Raw genomic sequence first — 16802 nt, forward strand, 5'->3', positions numbered from 1 at the left:
TCTCTGTGTAATTCATCTTGATCATAACACAAATGCAGTATTTCTCCTCCTTTTCTCTTCAATGATTCAAGGTTCTACCATAATTTCCACCCTGTAAGTGCTGCGTGCTTGACAACCCCCTAAAATTATACTATGTGCTGTGTTTCTCTCCTCTATAAGGCAGTATTCCCTTCTGATATATTCCATGACAACTTAATCTGTCAGTGATTCTCCAGGAAGGCTGTTTTGTAATTCTAAGTACAAGTGCCTATAAATCAGGATTATTATCTTCCAAGCGATTTTTCTCTTATACAAGAGTAGAGCCAGTCCAAGTATGTCCTAAGGACTACTACTACCAATAATAATATATGAGTGCTTGCTTAAAATGCATAGTTTAAGTTCTTCCCAAGACCTAGCAAATCATAACTCTGTTTGAACAAATCTTCCATGTGATTTTTTTTTTTTGGTCAGTTGTGGGGCTTGAAGTCAGGGCCTAGGCACTGTTCCTGAGTTTTCTGTTGTTGTTGTTGTTGTCGAAGGCTAGCACTCTACCACTTTTAGCCATAAGACCACTTCACATTTTCTGGCAGTTAATTGACGGTATGAGTGTCACAGACTGTTCTGAACAAGCTGGTTTTCAACCAGGATCCTCAGATATCAGCCTCCTAAGTAGCTTGGATTAGAGGTCTGAACCACCAGTGCCCAGCTTCCTCCCAGTGATTCTTACACACACTAAAATTTAAGAAGCTCTGAGAGATAATGCTAAAAAGCTGGCTTAATTGAAAAATTCCCCAAGCTTTCAAGTGAATGAACACATACACAAAGATTTTAACAGATTGTCTTTATTTACAGAGTGTAAAAGTACAATATACCATCCCCATCTTAATGGAAACAGAAAATGAGTACAGAAATAAACTAACACATGTTGTATTGCTCAATTTTCACTCTGTGACAAAAATACCTCAACAAAACAACCTACCAGAGAAAACACTCAATTTTTTCTCACTGTTTCAAAAGTTTAATTCAGGGTCCACCTGGCTTACAGGCTGTTGAGGCAGAACATCAGGGTGGGAAGGGAGTAAATGGTAGATGGAAGCTATTCGTGTCATGATGACTGAGGAGAGTGACACAGAAAGTGAGAAGCCAGAGATAAAATATATTTTTCAAAGGCACATATCAGTAACCTACTTCCTCCAACCCTGGCCTGCCTCCATTCAGATATGAACTCATCAATGGATTTGTCCAGTAATGTTAGGACTTTCCCAGTTCAATCATCTTCCTACCTCTAAACACTGATGCATAAAAGACCAAGCCTTTAATATATCAGCTTCTAGGACACATTTCATATCTACATAATATACATGAAAACTTCCTCACACATTTTATCTGGATTATGTGCCAGATAAATTCAGGTCTCTCAGCACACTCCTCTCAACCACTTGCATAAAAGCCTCCTGTAGCCTATGGATCAAAGAACTGATGCAACAGATAAATGGAGGGTCTCAGTTCCCAGATGTTTTTCAAATCTCATTTTCACTGTGTATAGAGGACAGAGTGCACTCCTACCCTTGGATTGGGAGATGAACATTTCTGAGTGAAGTCCTTTAAAATAGTTTCAGATCATCTTTGACATCTTCAGAACCAATTCTATATGTACAGAACACAAAAACAATGCTTATTTTCTAGGACTTTATAGTGTAGTCCTAGAGACAGAAAGTATGCTAATGGTGACACAGGAATATAAGAGAGGAGACCTGTGGATATCAAGAAAAGCCACTTGGAAGTGAGTCTTGTATCATGTGTTGAGAGTCCACTAATGGGAGAGAAGGTAGAATGGAAAGGCAAAGAATAACAGTAATCTAGGCAGAGAGAATAGTATATACAAAGGGATAACAACTTTATAAGGGAGAGCATGTGCACTCCAAAAATAGTAAGCAAAAGCTGGGGGTGGTGGCTCATGCCAGTCATCCTACCTACTCAGGAGGCAGAGATCTGCAGATCACCGTTCAAAGCCAGCCTGGGCACTAAAAAGTCCAAGACTCTTAATCACCCAAAACCAGAAGTGGCTGTGTGGATCAGAGGATAGGGCAGTGGCCTTGAGCTGAAGAACTCAGGGATAAGACCCAGGCCCACAGTTCAAGTCCCACAACTGACAAAAAAAAAATAGTAAGCAAAGGTAGACATGAAGAACAATTCAGAAGTAATGTCAAGTAGTTCATAGACATATAGATATACATATATACACATAATTGTGTTCATATACATGAACATACACAGTATACATTTACACACACACACACACACACACACACACACATCCAAACATGTAATAGGAGAACTTAGTTCTGCCAACTGACCTGGAGCAAGGTACTTAATTTATCTGTGCCTCATTTTATGGTATGGATACAGATAATACTGAGTGACTTACCAGTCTAAAAATATTCATTTTAGAATATAAAACTTTTTTAGTTGTTTCTAGCGCAAACAGACATAAACCATGTGAAACAATACATCACAGATGTGTAGGCAAGAACTGAAGTCAGTGAAAGCGATGTTTGTGGGAATTTTGCACACATATTGAATTATGTATCAGTGTGAAGGACAATAACTTGAACCTATCATGTAATGTCATAATGTAACCATGTGACACTTCAGTCACTTGTTAATCCCAACCTTCTTGAATTACTATAATAAAGAGGAGTCATTTCAGGAAAAACTCTTAACCCCATGAATGACTAAACTCATCAAGTGTTACCTGCTTCATTTAAGAAGTCGAAATGAGCAAAGAAAAGAAGTGACAGAGGTTTATTCATCTAATTCCCAGGCCTGGTTGGGTGTTGGTGTTTGGGGGATCCTGAAATACAAAAGGGGCAAAACTTGTTTTCCACGTATGAGTAGAAGCACTGAGGATTCGCCCATCTGACCAAAAAAGCAGCCACGTTTCACTAAGGCACGGCTTTGAACAGGGATGTGCTGATCATAGACGATCTGCCGGATGCTGAGGATACGAGAGTCACAACGTGCAGGGAACCAGATAACCTCTGTCTACAGGGGGCTTAAATGCGCTACGTTAAAACTCCCTCTGAAATTGTCACATTTAGCCAAGGCCACATAATAAAGCCAAGGTCAACCGAGAACCAACGGCGAGTGGGGGGGCGGGGGGTAGAAGGGGGCTGCACCAAAGATAAAACCCAGCGGACAACGAGTAAGAGACAGGGAAGGTTGTGTAGATGAAGGACCACAGCCGATAGGAGACAGGTACAATTCCAACAAGAGAAGAAGGAGGAGTAAAAACAAGCTCTACACACTCCGGGCGGGCGGTGTCCCGCTACACCGAGTACCTGATCCTGAGGTAAGAAGGTCCCCTTCCCCGACCTTCCGCCCTCCGGCCGCGCGTCCGAAAGGCGTCAACTTCCGCGAAGCGTGCGCGGCGCGCGGCGCGGGGCTATGACGTCGTAGGGGGGCGGGAGTTCCGGGGCCGAGTGAAGAAGCCTCGGGACGCGCTGGGAGAGGTAGCTGGCTGCCCAGTGGGCAGGCAGGTGAGGTACCGCTCCGCGCGTCGTGGGTGGCTGCCCAGGGAAGCGCGGTGTGTGGACTGGCACGCGGGGTCTCCTTTTTGTTTGCCTCCCCGCGGAGAGACTCGTGCCCTCGGGCTGCGGCGGGAATGCCCGCGCCGCCTCGCCTGAGGGTGTTCGGAGCCCCCCGGGCCGGCGCGGCCACCTCTGGAACACGACATGTCGGTGCGCTTCAGGTGCGGCCCGCCGGCGTCCTTTTCCACGATGCCCTCCCTGGGAGAGTCGGCCCAGCCCGCCAGACACTGGACGGAGCTGGGAGGGACCAGAATGTAGCCAGAGAAGCTCTGAGCCTCGGGCACCTCGCACACCCCCTATTTTATTTTATTTTATTCATTTACCGGTAAGACCCTGGTTGTTAACGCGCGTCCCTGGGAACTTTTTCCCCTTGCAAGGCAGGATTCAAGTTAAAACACCTCCTTCCATGGTTCCTTCATTTGTTTCGTCCCTCGGAAGGACACCTGTTCTGTGTCCTGAGTGCCAAAGGCCACCAGTTGATAGTCCACTGATACTATCAGTACTAAGCACACACCTTTATTTGGGGGGACGGGGAGGAGGGGAGAGAAAGTAGCCAAATAAACCTCCAAAACAGTTTTTCTTTTAAAGAAAAATCATGGGTTTTGTTCACGAAGATTTGTTTCCAGACTTCTTTCTGTCACTATATGTAGGAGTGCCTGATGGCTCTGTTGTGTCTTCCATTTCTCACATAAAGGTAATTGAATTTCTGCAGCCTCTTCCTGTAAGCTGTAAGGAATTCCACGTTTTGTATTTTGATAACAGAACCTTCAGACTGACTTTCTTTGTGAAAAAGATTGATTTCCCTTTCAGCATATTCTCTCTTGTAGTGTTACTATTGACATTTAGGATTAAGTGTATTCCAAGAAAAGAGAAATTTGCTATCTTTAAGTGTTTAATATGCCTTATTGTTTTTTTCCTACTAATAATATATATAGTTAAGCAAAGTAAGTGTTACTTGAACCACAAGCACTATGATATCAATTGATCTGATCACTGAGGTGATTGTTAAGGGTCTCAGGGGCAGATAGTGTGTTCAGTGAGGATATGCTTGACGGAGGGCCGACCCCCTGGAGGGAATCAAGTGAGATAGCTGCAGATAAATTTATAGATTATTTCTGAAATTTATATTCAAACCACAGTTGGCATGGTAAAATACCACTGAAAGCAAAACTCTGGGTAAGAGGCACTACTATACATTACAGATACATACAGATATTGTTTAAAAAACAAACAACTGGCTTCAGTTGTCAAATAGAATGTAAGAAATTTATAAGAGCAACTCACTATTTCTACTGATACCTTAACCCACTCCAATGTTATTCCATTATTATAGATAAACGTACTCAATCATAATTTTCCTTCTGCTGGGAGAATTTAGGGAAATTTTAGTTTCCCTTTTATGAGAATGTTTTCCTCCTTTTTTTTTTTTTTGCCAGTCCTGGGCCTTGAACTCAGGGCCTGGGCACTGTCCTTGGCCTTTCTCAAGGCTACCACTTGAGCCATAGCACCATTTCTGGCTTTTTTCTGTATATGTGGTACCAAGGACTAGAACCTTGGTCTCCATGCATGCTAAGCAAGCACTCTATCACTAGGCTAAACTCCCAGTCCCCCTTCATTTTTTAAAAGATGGTTTTTATCATACATGGTTTGTGCTTGGCAATTCTTTTCCATCAACATTTTTTTCTAGTCCGTGCCACTTTTTTCTAACCTGTGAAGTTTTTGGTTTTGGGGGTTTTTTTTTGCCAGTCCTAGGCTTAAGCTCACGGCCTGAGCACTGTCCTTGGGTTTTCTCAAGGCTAGAACTCTACCACTTTAGCCTCAGCACCACTTCAGGCTTTTTTTTAATGTATGTGGTATGGAGGAATCAAATCCAGGTCTTGGTGCATACTAGGCAAGCACTCTACCACTAGGCCAAACTCCTGGCCCTTAATCTATGAAGTTTCTAATGAGAAATCTGAGGATAACCAAATTATTTATTTCTCTCTGGCTGCTTTTAAAATTTTATTTTCTTTGATTTTGGTTTTCCAGAAGTTGACTACACTGTAACTTATGTTTCTTTGGATTTGGTTTACTCAACTTCTTGGATCTGTACTCAGCTTCTTGGATTTATCAAATTTAAGAAGATTACAGGCTTATTTCTTTAATTATATGATTTGATTATATGAATTTAGATTATTTGTATTGTTGTGTATGTCCCTCATGACTGCTTATTTTTAGTCTGCTTTCACCTTAATCAGATTGAGTAAATTACATGGATCTGTCCAGGTTTACTGATCCTATTCTCTCTCAATTCATTCATCTGCCCATACAATATTTTATTTCAGTTATTGTATCTTTAATTCCTGCTCTTGCCCTCAATTCTTGTTTAGGTCCTTTGGTAGCTTTTAAACTCCGATAATTTTAATATTTTTTATAATCTTCTTTAAAAAAATGATTTTAATTCCTTCCAAAACTATCACATTTCATATGCCTTAAACATTTTCTCAAACAATTCTGAGTTAGTGAGATATTAATGGAGAGTTTAGTAGAATCACCACTAATAAAATATGGTCAAATTTTGTTTTTGTTTTTTTTTATTTGTTTGGGGTTTTTTGTTGGTTGGTTAGGGTTTTTGTTGTTGTTGTTGTTGTTGTTGTTGTTTTGTCAGTTGTGGGGCTTAAACTGAGGACCTGGGCTCTGGCCTTGAGCCTCTTTGTGTTCAAAGCTAGCACTCTACCACTTGAGCCAGTTTTTGAGTAGTTAATTGGAGGTAAGAGTCTCAAGGAAACTTTACTACCCAATCTGGCTTTAAACTGAGATCCTCAGATCTCAGCCTCCTAAGTAGTTAGGATTACAAGCATGAACCACCAGTGCCCAGCCAAATTAGTTTCTTATAGGCTGTTTATTATGTCTGTGTTTATTGTGTGTGTGTGTATGTGTGTGTAATTGCAAAGTCAGCCAAGTTTGTATTTGATAATATCAATATATAAAATTTCCAACATTTGAGGAGCTCTTAGAAACTTTAGTCATCTTCTGTGTATGGTAAATAATACAAGTTATTATTAGTGTTAGTACTTTAACTTTGAAAAATTATCTTATCCCTTTTTCCAGTTTAATGTATAATTGAAGATTCTGGACATTCTTGCACAAGCTTTAAAACTTTATTCATCTCTATTTCTTACATGGTTGAAGCAGAATTCTGAGTAGCTACAATAAAGTACAGACAATTTGGATGCTGAAGCTGAATAGATATCTTTATAATTCTACTTCAGATACTTTTGTTCATTTGTTCAGCCTTATTGTTTGCATCAACTGATTATATTACAAAGACTATAATATGTACATACTTACATTATAAATTTTATAATAAAAGACAAAATAAGTATTGTAGAATTGACCCCAATTGGAGAAAAGACTACATAGAGTTACAAAAGCTCCAGTACTTTACAGGCATAAGTGAATGGGCAGGCTTATGTAAATAAGCCTGAGGCTGAAGGTGGGGCCATCACACCTTCACAATATATAACTGAAATGCATTGTTCTTTGTTAATCTGATGGTAAGGGACAATTCAATTACCTTGGAACTTTAGGTAAGGAAGAGTTTGGTTTCTTATGCTTCCATTTTTTTCTTTGCTGCTTTTATAACTATGGGGAAGTCAGAAACATGAGTGAAGCAAAATATGCTTTATAAATACATAGCTTAAATGAATGGTTCCAGTTCTGTTTTATTTGATGTGTTTTAGAATAATAATTCCTATTTTTATTTTCTAGTTTTTATAGACTGTGCTCAAATTCTCCTAAGGGTTGAGGCTTCTCAAAGTTATAAGATATTAGAAATAAGCATGAATGTGTTATGTGGTCATTGTCTTTGCACTTGGTGTTCTAATTTATCAATTTAACATTATGTATAAGAGCTCCATCTAAATTTCTTTCTAATGGTAAAAAGTGTCAGAAGACTGTACAAAATACTGTTCTTGATGATAATTTTGGAGACTAGGCTACAGTAACATTTTATTAATGTTTATTATTATCACCTTGAAATCCACATAAGAATGTGATATACTTTTCACTCATTTAGTTTACATATTTAAATTGAGTTATCTCCATTTTTTGAGTGAGGATTTTTCATATGTCTCAGCATTTTGTGTGTGTATGTGTGTATGCATGTGTGCACACGTGTGCGTGCATGTGTGCATACATGTGAGTGTACCAGTCATGGAGCTTGAACTCAGGGCTTAGGGCTCAAAGCTAGCACTCCTCCACTTGAGCCATAGCTCCACGTTTATTGGAGGTAAGAGTCTCAGAGACTTTTCTGCCCAGGCTAGCTTCAAACCACAGTTCAGCCTCCTAAGTAGCTAAAATAACAGGATTGAGCTACTGGCGCCCCACATTTTCTAAGCATTCCTAGTTAAGAAAAATTAAATAGGGACAGTTGTTGAACATAGAAGTTAGAATATTTATGCTTATTTCTTCTTCCTCCCTAAATTTACTAAAAATGAAGTAAAACTAAAAGGAATAAAAGAGAATGGAAAATTAACAGAGCATGAGACTAAAGAATGAAATCTCAGAAACATTGGAAAACAAATAGATAAATGGTAACCAAGTCAGCAGAGCGGCCTTGGTAAAACATGTTTGATCATTATACTGGCCACCAGTTTATTTAATTATTCCCCAATATTGAATCATTATATGAGTATAATGTTTTTAGATGATTTATCATGATATACTCAGCCATCCCTCCATTTAGGTTTACTTAATGTTTTTCAGCTCCTCTTTTGTAAAAAGCATTCCATGTATCAGTCTTAAAAGTTGTAGCCTTTGTATAATCAATTTCTCAACATTGGTAGTAGCCCACACTGTTAGGTTGCTTTCTAAAAGCTATTTTCATGAATAATGTGTGGAAGTTCTCACTTCAATGAATCTTAAACAACATTGTGTTTACCTTAAATATGAAGAGAGACAGTTGGTGCTTCCCATAAGCATCTTGGCTTTGGTACTGGGGCAAATATGGCATGAGATAAGCAACAAATTTTACCAAGTAAAGCTCAGCTGCACAGTATTTAACTATTGCCCACTTAGATAAAGACAAGTGCTAAAAGATTACAGAAAGAATAATTTTTTAACTTGGTTGCTCATAAAAGCTTTCATCCAGGAAGCAGAATTCAAGCTAAAACAAGGTGGGGAAGATATATAAAGAACACTTGGCATAGACAATTAAGTGGTATGTCATCTGGTTTGAAAATCAGGAGACAGAAGCCACACAGAAACAAATAGTTTCACACAAAGACATTCTTAAACTATGATAAAGAGAAAAGCTACATTACTGTGTAAAAAGAACTGTAAAAAGTATGCTAAGGCTAAAGGAAACTGCGTAAGTAATGATAAAATTGAAAGCAGGCAATCATGTAGATATGACAAGACAGATAAATGTTCTGGATTGCCTGTGCCAAAGTTGTAACCTCCAGTGAGTTAAGATTAATGGAAAGGTGTATAGAGACAAATCAGGTTACTAACATACATTTGAGACCTGGAGTTCATGCTCTCTGTTTGGAAGGCCTTAGGATTCAGATGAATTGAGACTTGAAAGGTAAGTTCAAGACTGAAATATGAGCCAAGTTAGGAGTAGAAGAGTATGAAGGGACTTTAAATGGAAGGACAAGGCAAACTAGAAAGGTCCATGGCATTGTGTAGTATTAAGAGGGTAAAAAGCTTGACAGGTATGTAAAGTGTTGACAAGAGTTTTTGTATGGAAGAAGATTCACTGTTGAAGGCTTCAGACACAAAGAGCGCAAAGGTATAGGTGAAGGAATTCTTTGAGTAATTTGGAGCTACATTTTTCATGATGTTAAATCCTGGAGAGGAGGGTGTTTTGCTTACTTATGCCATAATTTAATAGTGCAATGTTTTACTAATACACAAAAATATAATTCATAAGTAGTACATAATTCAATAATACATGAAAATATGTTTACAGTCTGGGACAGAAGAGAATTAATATAGAAATCAGTATAATGTGTTCATTGTTCTTTTGTCTCTTCTGGAGAAAATACAAGGTCAAGCCACAATCCTGGACTTTTCCCCCAAGCTTTCACTAGAGAAAGAAGTACTTATCCGTGGTCTTTGTCAATTTAGAATGGAGCAGGAGCTAATCTGATGAGGCTAGTCTGAGCCCCCATCTGGTCTCTTATTCCACTGAAGATGTGGATCACAACTTTTAAGTTGTATGTTTTAATTTCGTCTTTTTATTGTTACTGTAGAGTTGATATACAGAGGAGTTATAATTATATGAATGTGGTAATGAGTAATGAATACAATTCATTTTGAATCATGTCTCCCCTTCTGCCCTATCTCCTAGTTTTTCCCTCCTGTCCCCACCCATAAGATATCCAGATTTGCTCATCATTGTTCTACCTTTTATGTGCCCTCTCTTACCCTCCCATATACAGACTAACAAACAAGGCAAAGGGAAAAGAAAAAAAAACACAGCAACAATGGCAACTAAAAATGTCTCTTGTTTCCCTTTCTGGAAGTTCATTTCATAGAACATTATTTTATATGCTTCATCTGCACATAGCTATTGAGCCTTTGTCAGTCACTCCTATGCATATTCTCCTTTGGCCTCAGTATGTAAATGTCTAGAGTCCTATATAATCTCTCACGTCCCAGTGCGTGTATATATATTTTAAGCACTCAGTGTGTTTACATGTAGGTTTATAGGCACTTTCTAGTTACCACTAGTGAGGGAAGCAGTGCAGCATACAGTCTGTTTCTTCCACTCTGGCTTATTTCACTTAATGTAATTTTTTCCATGTCTTTCATTTCCTTACAAATGTTGCAATATTATTCTTTCTGATAAGAATTCCATTGTGTGTGTGTGTGTATATATATATATATATATTACATTTTCTCTTTTTTTTTTTTTTTTTGCTAGTCCTAGGGCTTAAACTCAGGGACTGAGCACTGTCCTTGGGCTTTCTCAAGCCTACAGCTTCACCACTTGAGCCACAGCACCACTTCTGGCTTTTTCCTGTGTATGTGGTACAGAGGAATTGAACCCTGGCCTTTGTGCATGCTAGGCAAGCACTCTACCACTAGGCCAAACTCCCAGCCCTATGCCACGTTTTCTTGACCCATTCACCCACTGAAGAACATCTGGGTTGATTCTATATCTTAGCTATGGTAAATAATGTTGTGATGAACCTGATTGTGGTGGTTAATTCATCTTTTGATCCTATAGTCTTGAATATCTGAATATTCTTTTTATCTTATGTATGCCCTGTAGTATTTCCTTTTAGATGTTATGAAAATTGCCTTTATTCAGTATTGTCTTTGACTCAAGATTTTATATTTTACTTACCTTTATATTGCTTTTTAAAAATTCTTTATTTAGAAATGGACTCAGAAACCAAGGAAGAAATCCCTTTGTTTGAGGAATTTGTTCTCTGTGGTGGAGTTGAAACCCAGGTTCTGAAATGTGGACCCTGGACTGACCTTTGTAATGAGCAAAGTATCGATAGACCTAAACTGCTTATTGTCATTATTCCTGGTAAGTATAAAAATCTGAATTACATAAATTCTCCTAAATGGTCCTAATTTTAAAGTTATTATTAAGAGTTAACTATAAAAAATTAGAAAGGAAATAAAATTACTCAACCCATTGGTAAAACCATGTTTAATATTTTTGTGGCTTGACCATTTTTGTTATTCTATACATTTTTGTCTTCTATATAATTCTATCGGGTATATTGTTGTCTTTTATATGTAAGTATATAATTTTACAAGGCAGGTGACGATAGTACACTATCTTCAGTTTTGTAATTTCTTTTTTTCTATTTCTTTTGTATTTACAACTTTCAATCATTTTTCTAAAACTTCTTCCTTATATGTTTATTCTTGAATTTTTATTTTTTTACCAATTAACTATTAAAGATGGATAGTTGATTGGTTGCAATCATTTAAAATGCTTTTTACATTTTGAATTTGATTATGTTTACTTATAATCCAGTCCACTGGGAGATCTTATTCCATGAACTCCTAAATTGAAACCTTAGTTATTTTCATTTGTGTTTTCAATCTTTTTCTTATTGATTTGGCATAAGCCTTTATTTTAATAGAGTAAAACTGTGTTATCTCTGTCATACATAGCAAGAATCTTGGTTTGTCTTCCATTTCATTTACAGTCCTTACTTGGTTGTACAGAAGTTTTCATTCTTATGAAGCTCATCAGAATTATTAGTCTCCTCCTTCAAGACATCTGGGTTTAATGACTTTCTTGGAAAATCCCTCCCTTACCCTAAGATTATAAAACAATTTTACCCTGTATTTTTGTGTTTTTACACTTTTATTTATAATCTTAAAGTCTGGCACTTCCAAAATATAAGAGCAGAAACTGAAGAAGCCTTCTTAATAAATGGCTTACTAATTGGCCCTTAAGAATTTACTACATAATCTTTTCCCCTACTGGTCTGCAATGCTAGTATTATCATAAAACAGATGTTTCCTTAGCTGGGAGTCTGTTGCTGTATCCTCTGTTCCCTCATGCATTCTTCATGTTTTCAGTAGCTTCAGCTTTATGATACCTTTACTCATTACTTAATTCTTGACCTTGTTAACTTTCATTCTTTTCCAGAATACTTTTTTCTTCCCTTCTTGAAGCCTCATAATATGTTTCAGGTTAATTAGGGAGAAAAAAATAGGCTAATATAAGGTGAAATACTAAAGAAGCAGACAATCTACTCCTCCCCAGGTCTGTTACAAATGAATAAATAAATAAACAACCACCTTCTCTGCTTTGATTTGATGTTTGGAGAGCTCTGCCTGCCCTCCTCCCTCTCTCTCAATAAGAGTAGAGAGAAATGTTAGGAGGGTGTTGGAGAAAACCTAATGTGAGGAGACTGGGAGTTTGGCCTAGTGGTAGAGTGCTTGCCTAGCATGCACAAAGATCCATGTTCAATCCCTCAGTACCACATACATAGAAAAAAGCCAGAAGTGGTGCTGTGGCTCAAGTGGTAGAGCCAGCCTTGAAAAGACCCAAGGACAGTGCTCAGGCCCTGAGCCCAGGCCCAGGACTGACAAAAAAAAAGAAAAAGAAAAGAAAAGAAAACCTAATATGAGGTGATAAACACTGATGCTGACAGAAGTATACAAGTTTGAGATTCATTTAGAGGCTAACCTCACAGAACTTGTTTGTGAGTTGGATGTGAAAAGCTAGGAGAAACCAAGAATGATTTCTAATATTATGGCTTAAGCACTTTATGATAGACAGTTACATTTCGTGGACTGAGAAGTAAGGAAAGCCTATTTGAAAGAATTGGAATACAAAGCCAAAACATATTTTTCCTAGGTTGTTATTACCAGATTTTTTGAAGCTTTCTACGACGATTTTTCAAATGAAAAATGCAATACCACTGTCAAATTATCATAAAACTTAATAGGAATAGTTTTTTTAAAAAAAAATAAGCATCTATTATGTGCCAGAAATTTTGTGAAGAGTTTTATAGGTTACAAGATGATTAGTTCATTTCACAGATCCTGTGAAGTAGTCATAAATATAATCCTTAATTTGCCCAGCAAGAAACCGCAACCCAGAGAGACTGAGTAACTTGCCTATGGCTGGTTGTCACAGAGATTAAGTATATACTAGCAGGATAAATCTAGAGTCAATGTTCTGCACATAAAGTCCTTAATTCACTTCCTACACAGAGTAAAGCCTCTAATAATTGGGGAGGAAAAATTAGAAAATCTATTCAAAACTATCTGAAATAATATAGACCAAATAGCATGAACCAAAGCAACTTCTCACGTATCATAATGCAATATATTCAACAATTCATATCTGAGTTGAAAACCAAGGAAGAAACAAGGAGTAAATCATTTGGATATTGTTGTGTTTATTATCTACAGTGACATTATTATTTTGAAATAATGCTTTTATTTGGAATATTTCTTTGTACTTTATATTAGTAAGTAAATTCAATCCTAAGGTGGCACAAACCAGAATGCTACACATGAATATCTGTATCTAAGAAATGAGTAACACAGACTTAACTTGGGAAGTGAGGAGAGTAAGAAAAAAATATAGCTATACTCAAGGTCAACAGAGGCATTGCTATTTCCTTATTTTTATCCTTATTGCTATTGAAAATTTGTACATAGGCTATTCTTGCCTAGGTCATGCAACTCTTTCCTGATAAGTAAAAAATTATGTCATTGTGTCCAGTCAATCATGATTATGGTCCATTCTCATAAGTTAGAGTAGTGTTAAAGTAAGGTCTGTCAAAGGTCGTATGGAGTTTATTTGCTCAATGAAGAAAATATTTCTCAGCAGTTTTCTGAAAGGAAGAATAGTCTGGTATTGCTTCTTGTTGTATGGGAAAATAGCTATCATACATTCAGAAAGTGGTACTACATGTAAAACCTGAATTTCCACCTAGGGAGTGTGAACACACTGTGGAAGAAAAAGAGGGCATTAGAGCTCTGTAACACAGCAGAACTGTCCTCAGGGCGGCCGCGGCTGCTGTTGCTGCTGCTGCTGCTGCTGCTGCTGCTGCTGCTGCTGCTGCTGCTGCTGCTGCTCCTGCTCCTCCTCCTCCTCCTCCTCCTCCTCCTCCTCCTCCTCCTTCTTCTTCTTCTACTCCTCCTTCTACTCTTCCTTCTTCTTCTCCTCCTCCTTCTACTCTTCCTCCTCCTCCTCCTTCTTCTTCTTCTTCTTCTTCTTCTTCTTCTTCTTCTTCTTCTTCTCCTCCTCCTCCTCCTCCTCCTCCTCCTCCTCCTCCTCCTTCTTCTTCTTCTTTTAAAGTAAATTCCACACTGGAAATTGTATTCCCAGACTTTGAGGTAGAGGACAGTGAGGAGAGATAAAAATATGTATTCTAGTCTATACTTCACCTTCTGTGACTTCATTGTATTTGTTAATCTAAGAACTTTGTTTCTTTTCTTAGGTAACCCAGGTTTTGCTTTCTTTTATGTACCATTTGCAAAAGCATTGCATACCTTGACTAATAGATGCTTTCCAGTTTGGATTATTTCTCATGCTGGACATGTCTTGCCCCACTCAAACAAAACGATACTTTCATCACCAGAAGGTATGTTACGTCTATTTCCTTTATTGTGAATAGGCATTCATATTTCTAGAAATACTACTAGTAACAGTAAGAGTTTTGCCAATGAAAATCCCTGCTTGAAGAGCTGATGATGCAACATTTTAGCATGCCAGTCTAAAGAGTAACCAGTTAAACCCACCATAAAGTTGAGAAGAAACTGGAATAACAGATGTTGTAAGTCACTGTAGGCTGATAAGGAAGAATTTCTTGGCTAAATAGCTTACAAAATGATAGGCTAGAATTGAGTAAATACAAGATTAAGGTGCAAATGATATTCATTGCAGCACTATTTACCATAGTGAAAATATGGAACCAACCCAGATGCCCCTCAGTAGATGATTGGATCAAGAAGATGTGGTATTTATACACAATGGAATTCTATACTGCCGCTTATACTGACATCACCCCATTTGTAAGGAAATGGAAAGGCTTGGAAAAAATCATATTAAGTGAAGTAAGCCAGACCCAAACGATCATAGGCTCAATGATTTACCTCATTTGTAATAATTAGTACACATCTAAGACTCGCCTAGCTCAATATCACAATAGCGCAAAACCTAGGTACATAAGATCATATAGGATGAGACTAAATGAAAGGAACTCTAAGATATGGAAACAAGAGCTTTATCTTGAGTGATTGTTGTTCTTAATGTACTATGTTATTTCTCTTCTCTTTTGTTGCCCTTCAGTTAATCTCATATTGTTACTGTATCTGACTTTGTTACCTGGTATATTGTATATACATTTATTGTTTATTTGAAATAGGAAAGGGGAGGGGGGAAAATAAGATGATTGGGAGGGGTGGGGGGAGGAAAATGGGGACAAAAACCTGAGAGGGGATATCAGTGTGTGAGAAGTAATGCACCTACTACCTGGCAAATGTAACTGTAACCCCTCTATACATTACCCTGACAATTAAAAAAATATATATATCAAGATGCAGGCCAGTTCACTATGTTGTGCCTACTTGCTGATTCCTAGATTCATTTTTCTGGCTATGTCCTCTTATAGTATTCCTCTTCTAGTGCCAGTCATGAGGACTTCCTTTTGTAATTTTCTCACCATAATTACTTTGTGAAAATTACATTTTCTTGCTGGTGGCTGGTTGCTCACTCCTGTAATCCTAGCTATCAGGAGGCTGAGATCTGAGGATCACAGTTCAAAGCCAGTCTGGACACTAAAATCTGTGAGACTTATCTCCAATTAACCACCAGAAAATCAGAAGTGGTACTGTGGCTCAAGTGGTAGAGCAATAGCCTTGAGCCAAAGAGCTCAGCACACAGGCCCAGAGTTCAAGCCCCATGACTGACCAAAAAAAAATAAAAAAAAATTCCATTAACCTTATTATAGTTGGGCTTTAGTTGGTTTGGGGTTGTGTAGGTTTTGATTTTGGGGGTGGACATAGATGCAGAGATTTAACATGCAGAAAGAGTAGCACAGAAAGAGTGAGAGTGAAGAAGTATGTGTTACTGCTGTGCATGGCTACTTTTAAGGGGAACCATGAAAGCTGAAGAAAAAGCTAGGATTCTATGGTAGACTGCTAGAAGGCTCTTAAACAGAAGAAATACTAATGTTAGCATGCAAATTATCTGCTTTTTACCTAGAATTATAACATGTTCACTCACCTGATAATTTTTAAAAAGACAGAAAATATATGAAAATTAAAATATAGGCAGAAATTCTTTATAGGCATCACATTCAATGTCCTTGTTTTCCTTGTTTTCTGAGGTGAGACAGGTGGTTTTACTTCCCTCTTGGATCCTGTTTCTTTTTCTTTTTTTTTTTTTTTTTGCCCATCCTGAACTTTGAACTCAGGGCCTGGGCAATGTCCTTGGACACTTTTGCTCAAGGCAGTATTCTGCCACTTGAGCTACAACACTACTTCTGGCTTTTTCTGAGTATGTGATACCCGGGAATTGAACCTAGAGCGTTGTGCATGCTAGGTGAGTACTCTGTCACTAGGCTATACTTCTGGCCCTAGATCCTGTTTCTTTTTTTTATTATTTCAATATATAGAGGGGTTATAGTTATATTCGCCAGATAGAGGGTGCATTGCTTCTCACACATTGACATCCCTTCTTATGTTTTTGTCCTCATTTCCTTCCCCCCCATTTCAAATAAACAAGTAAACATCTATATAATATATCAGATA

At 37.9% G+C, this 16802-nt stretch overlaps 1 protein-coding gene and 1 long non-coding RNA gene across 4 annotated transcripts in view; one reads left to right on the forward strand and one right to left on the reverse strand.

Annotated features, from left to right (window-relative positions):
- Positions 1-3386, reverse strand: part of LOC150061045 (uncharacterized) — a 29528-nt gene extending 26142 nt beyond the window's left edge. The window contains exon 1 of the long non-coding RNA XR_016536184.1: positions 3321-3386. This is a non-coding gene — a long non-coding RNA (uncharacterized LOC150061045). The remainder of the gene's footprint in view (positions 1-3320) is intronic.
- A 65-nt stretch (positions 3387-3451) lies between these two features.
- Positions 3452-16802, forward strand: part of Ldah (lipid droplet associated hydrolase) — an 84083-nt gene continuing 70732 nt past the window's right edge. The window contains exons 1-3 of one of the 3 annotated variants that reach the window (XM_090337385.1): positions 3452-3518; positions 10939-11094; positions 14489-14632. In XM_090337385.1, coding sequence (XP_090193511.1) covers positions 10941-11094; positions 14489-14632 — 298 coding nt within the window. In that variant the 5' untranslated portion in view covers positions 3452-3518; positions 10939-10940. Of the gene's footprint in view, positions 3519-3577; positions 3731-3873; positions 3895-10938; positions 11095-14488; positions 14633-16802 lie in introns of those variants that run through there. The other 2 variants (XM_090337386.1, XM_090337387.1) reach the window with 2 other exon arrangements.

Source organism: Megascapheus bottae, chromosome 7 (assembly GCF_031878675.1).
Source record: "Megascapheus bottae isolate mThoBot1 chromosome 7, mThoBot2.hap1, whole genome shotgun sequence".
NCBI lineage: Eukaryota > Metazoa > Chordata > Mammalia > Rodentia > Geomyidae > Megascapheus > Megascapheus bottae.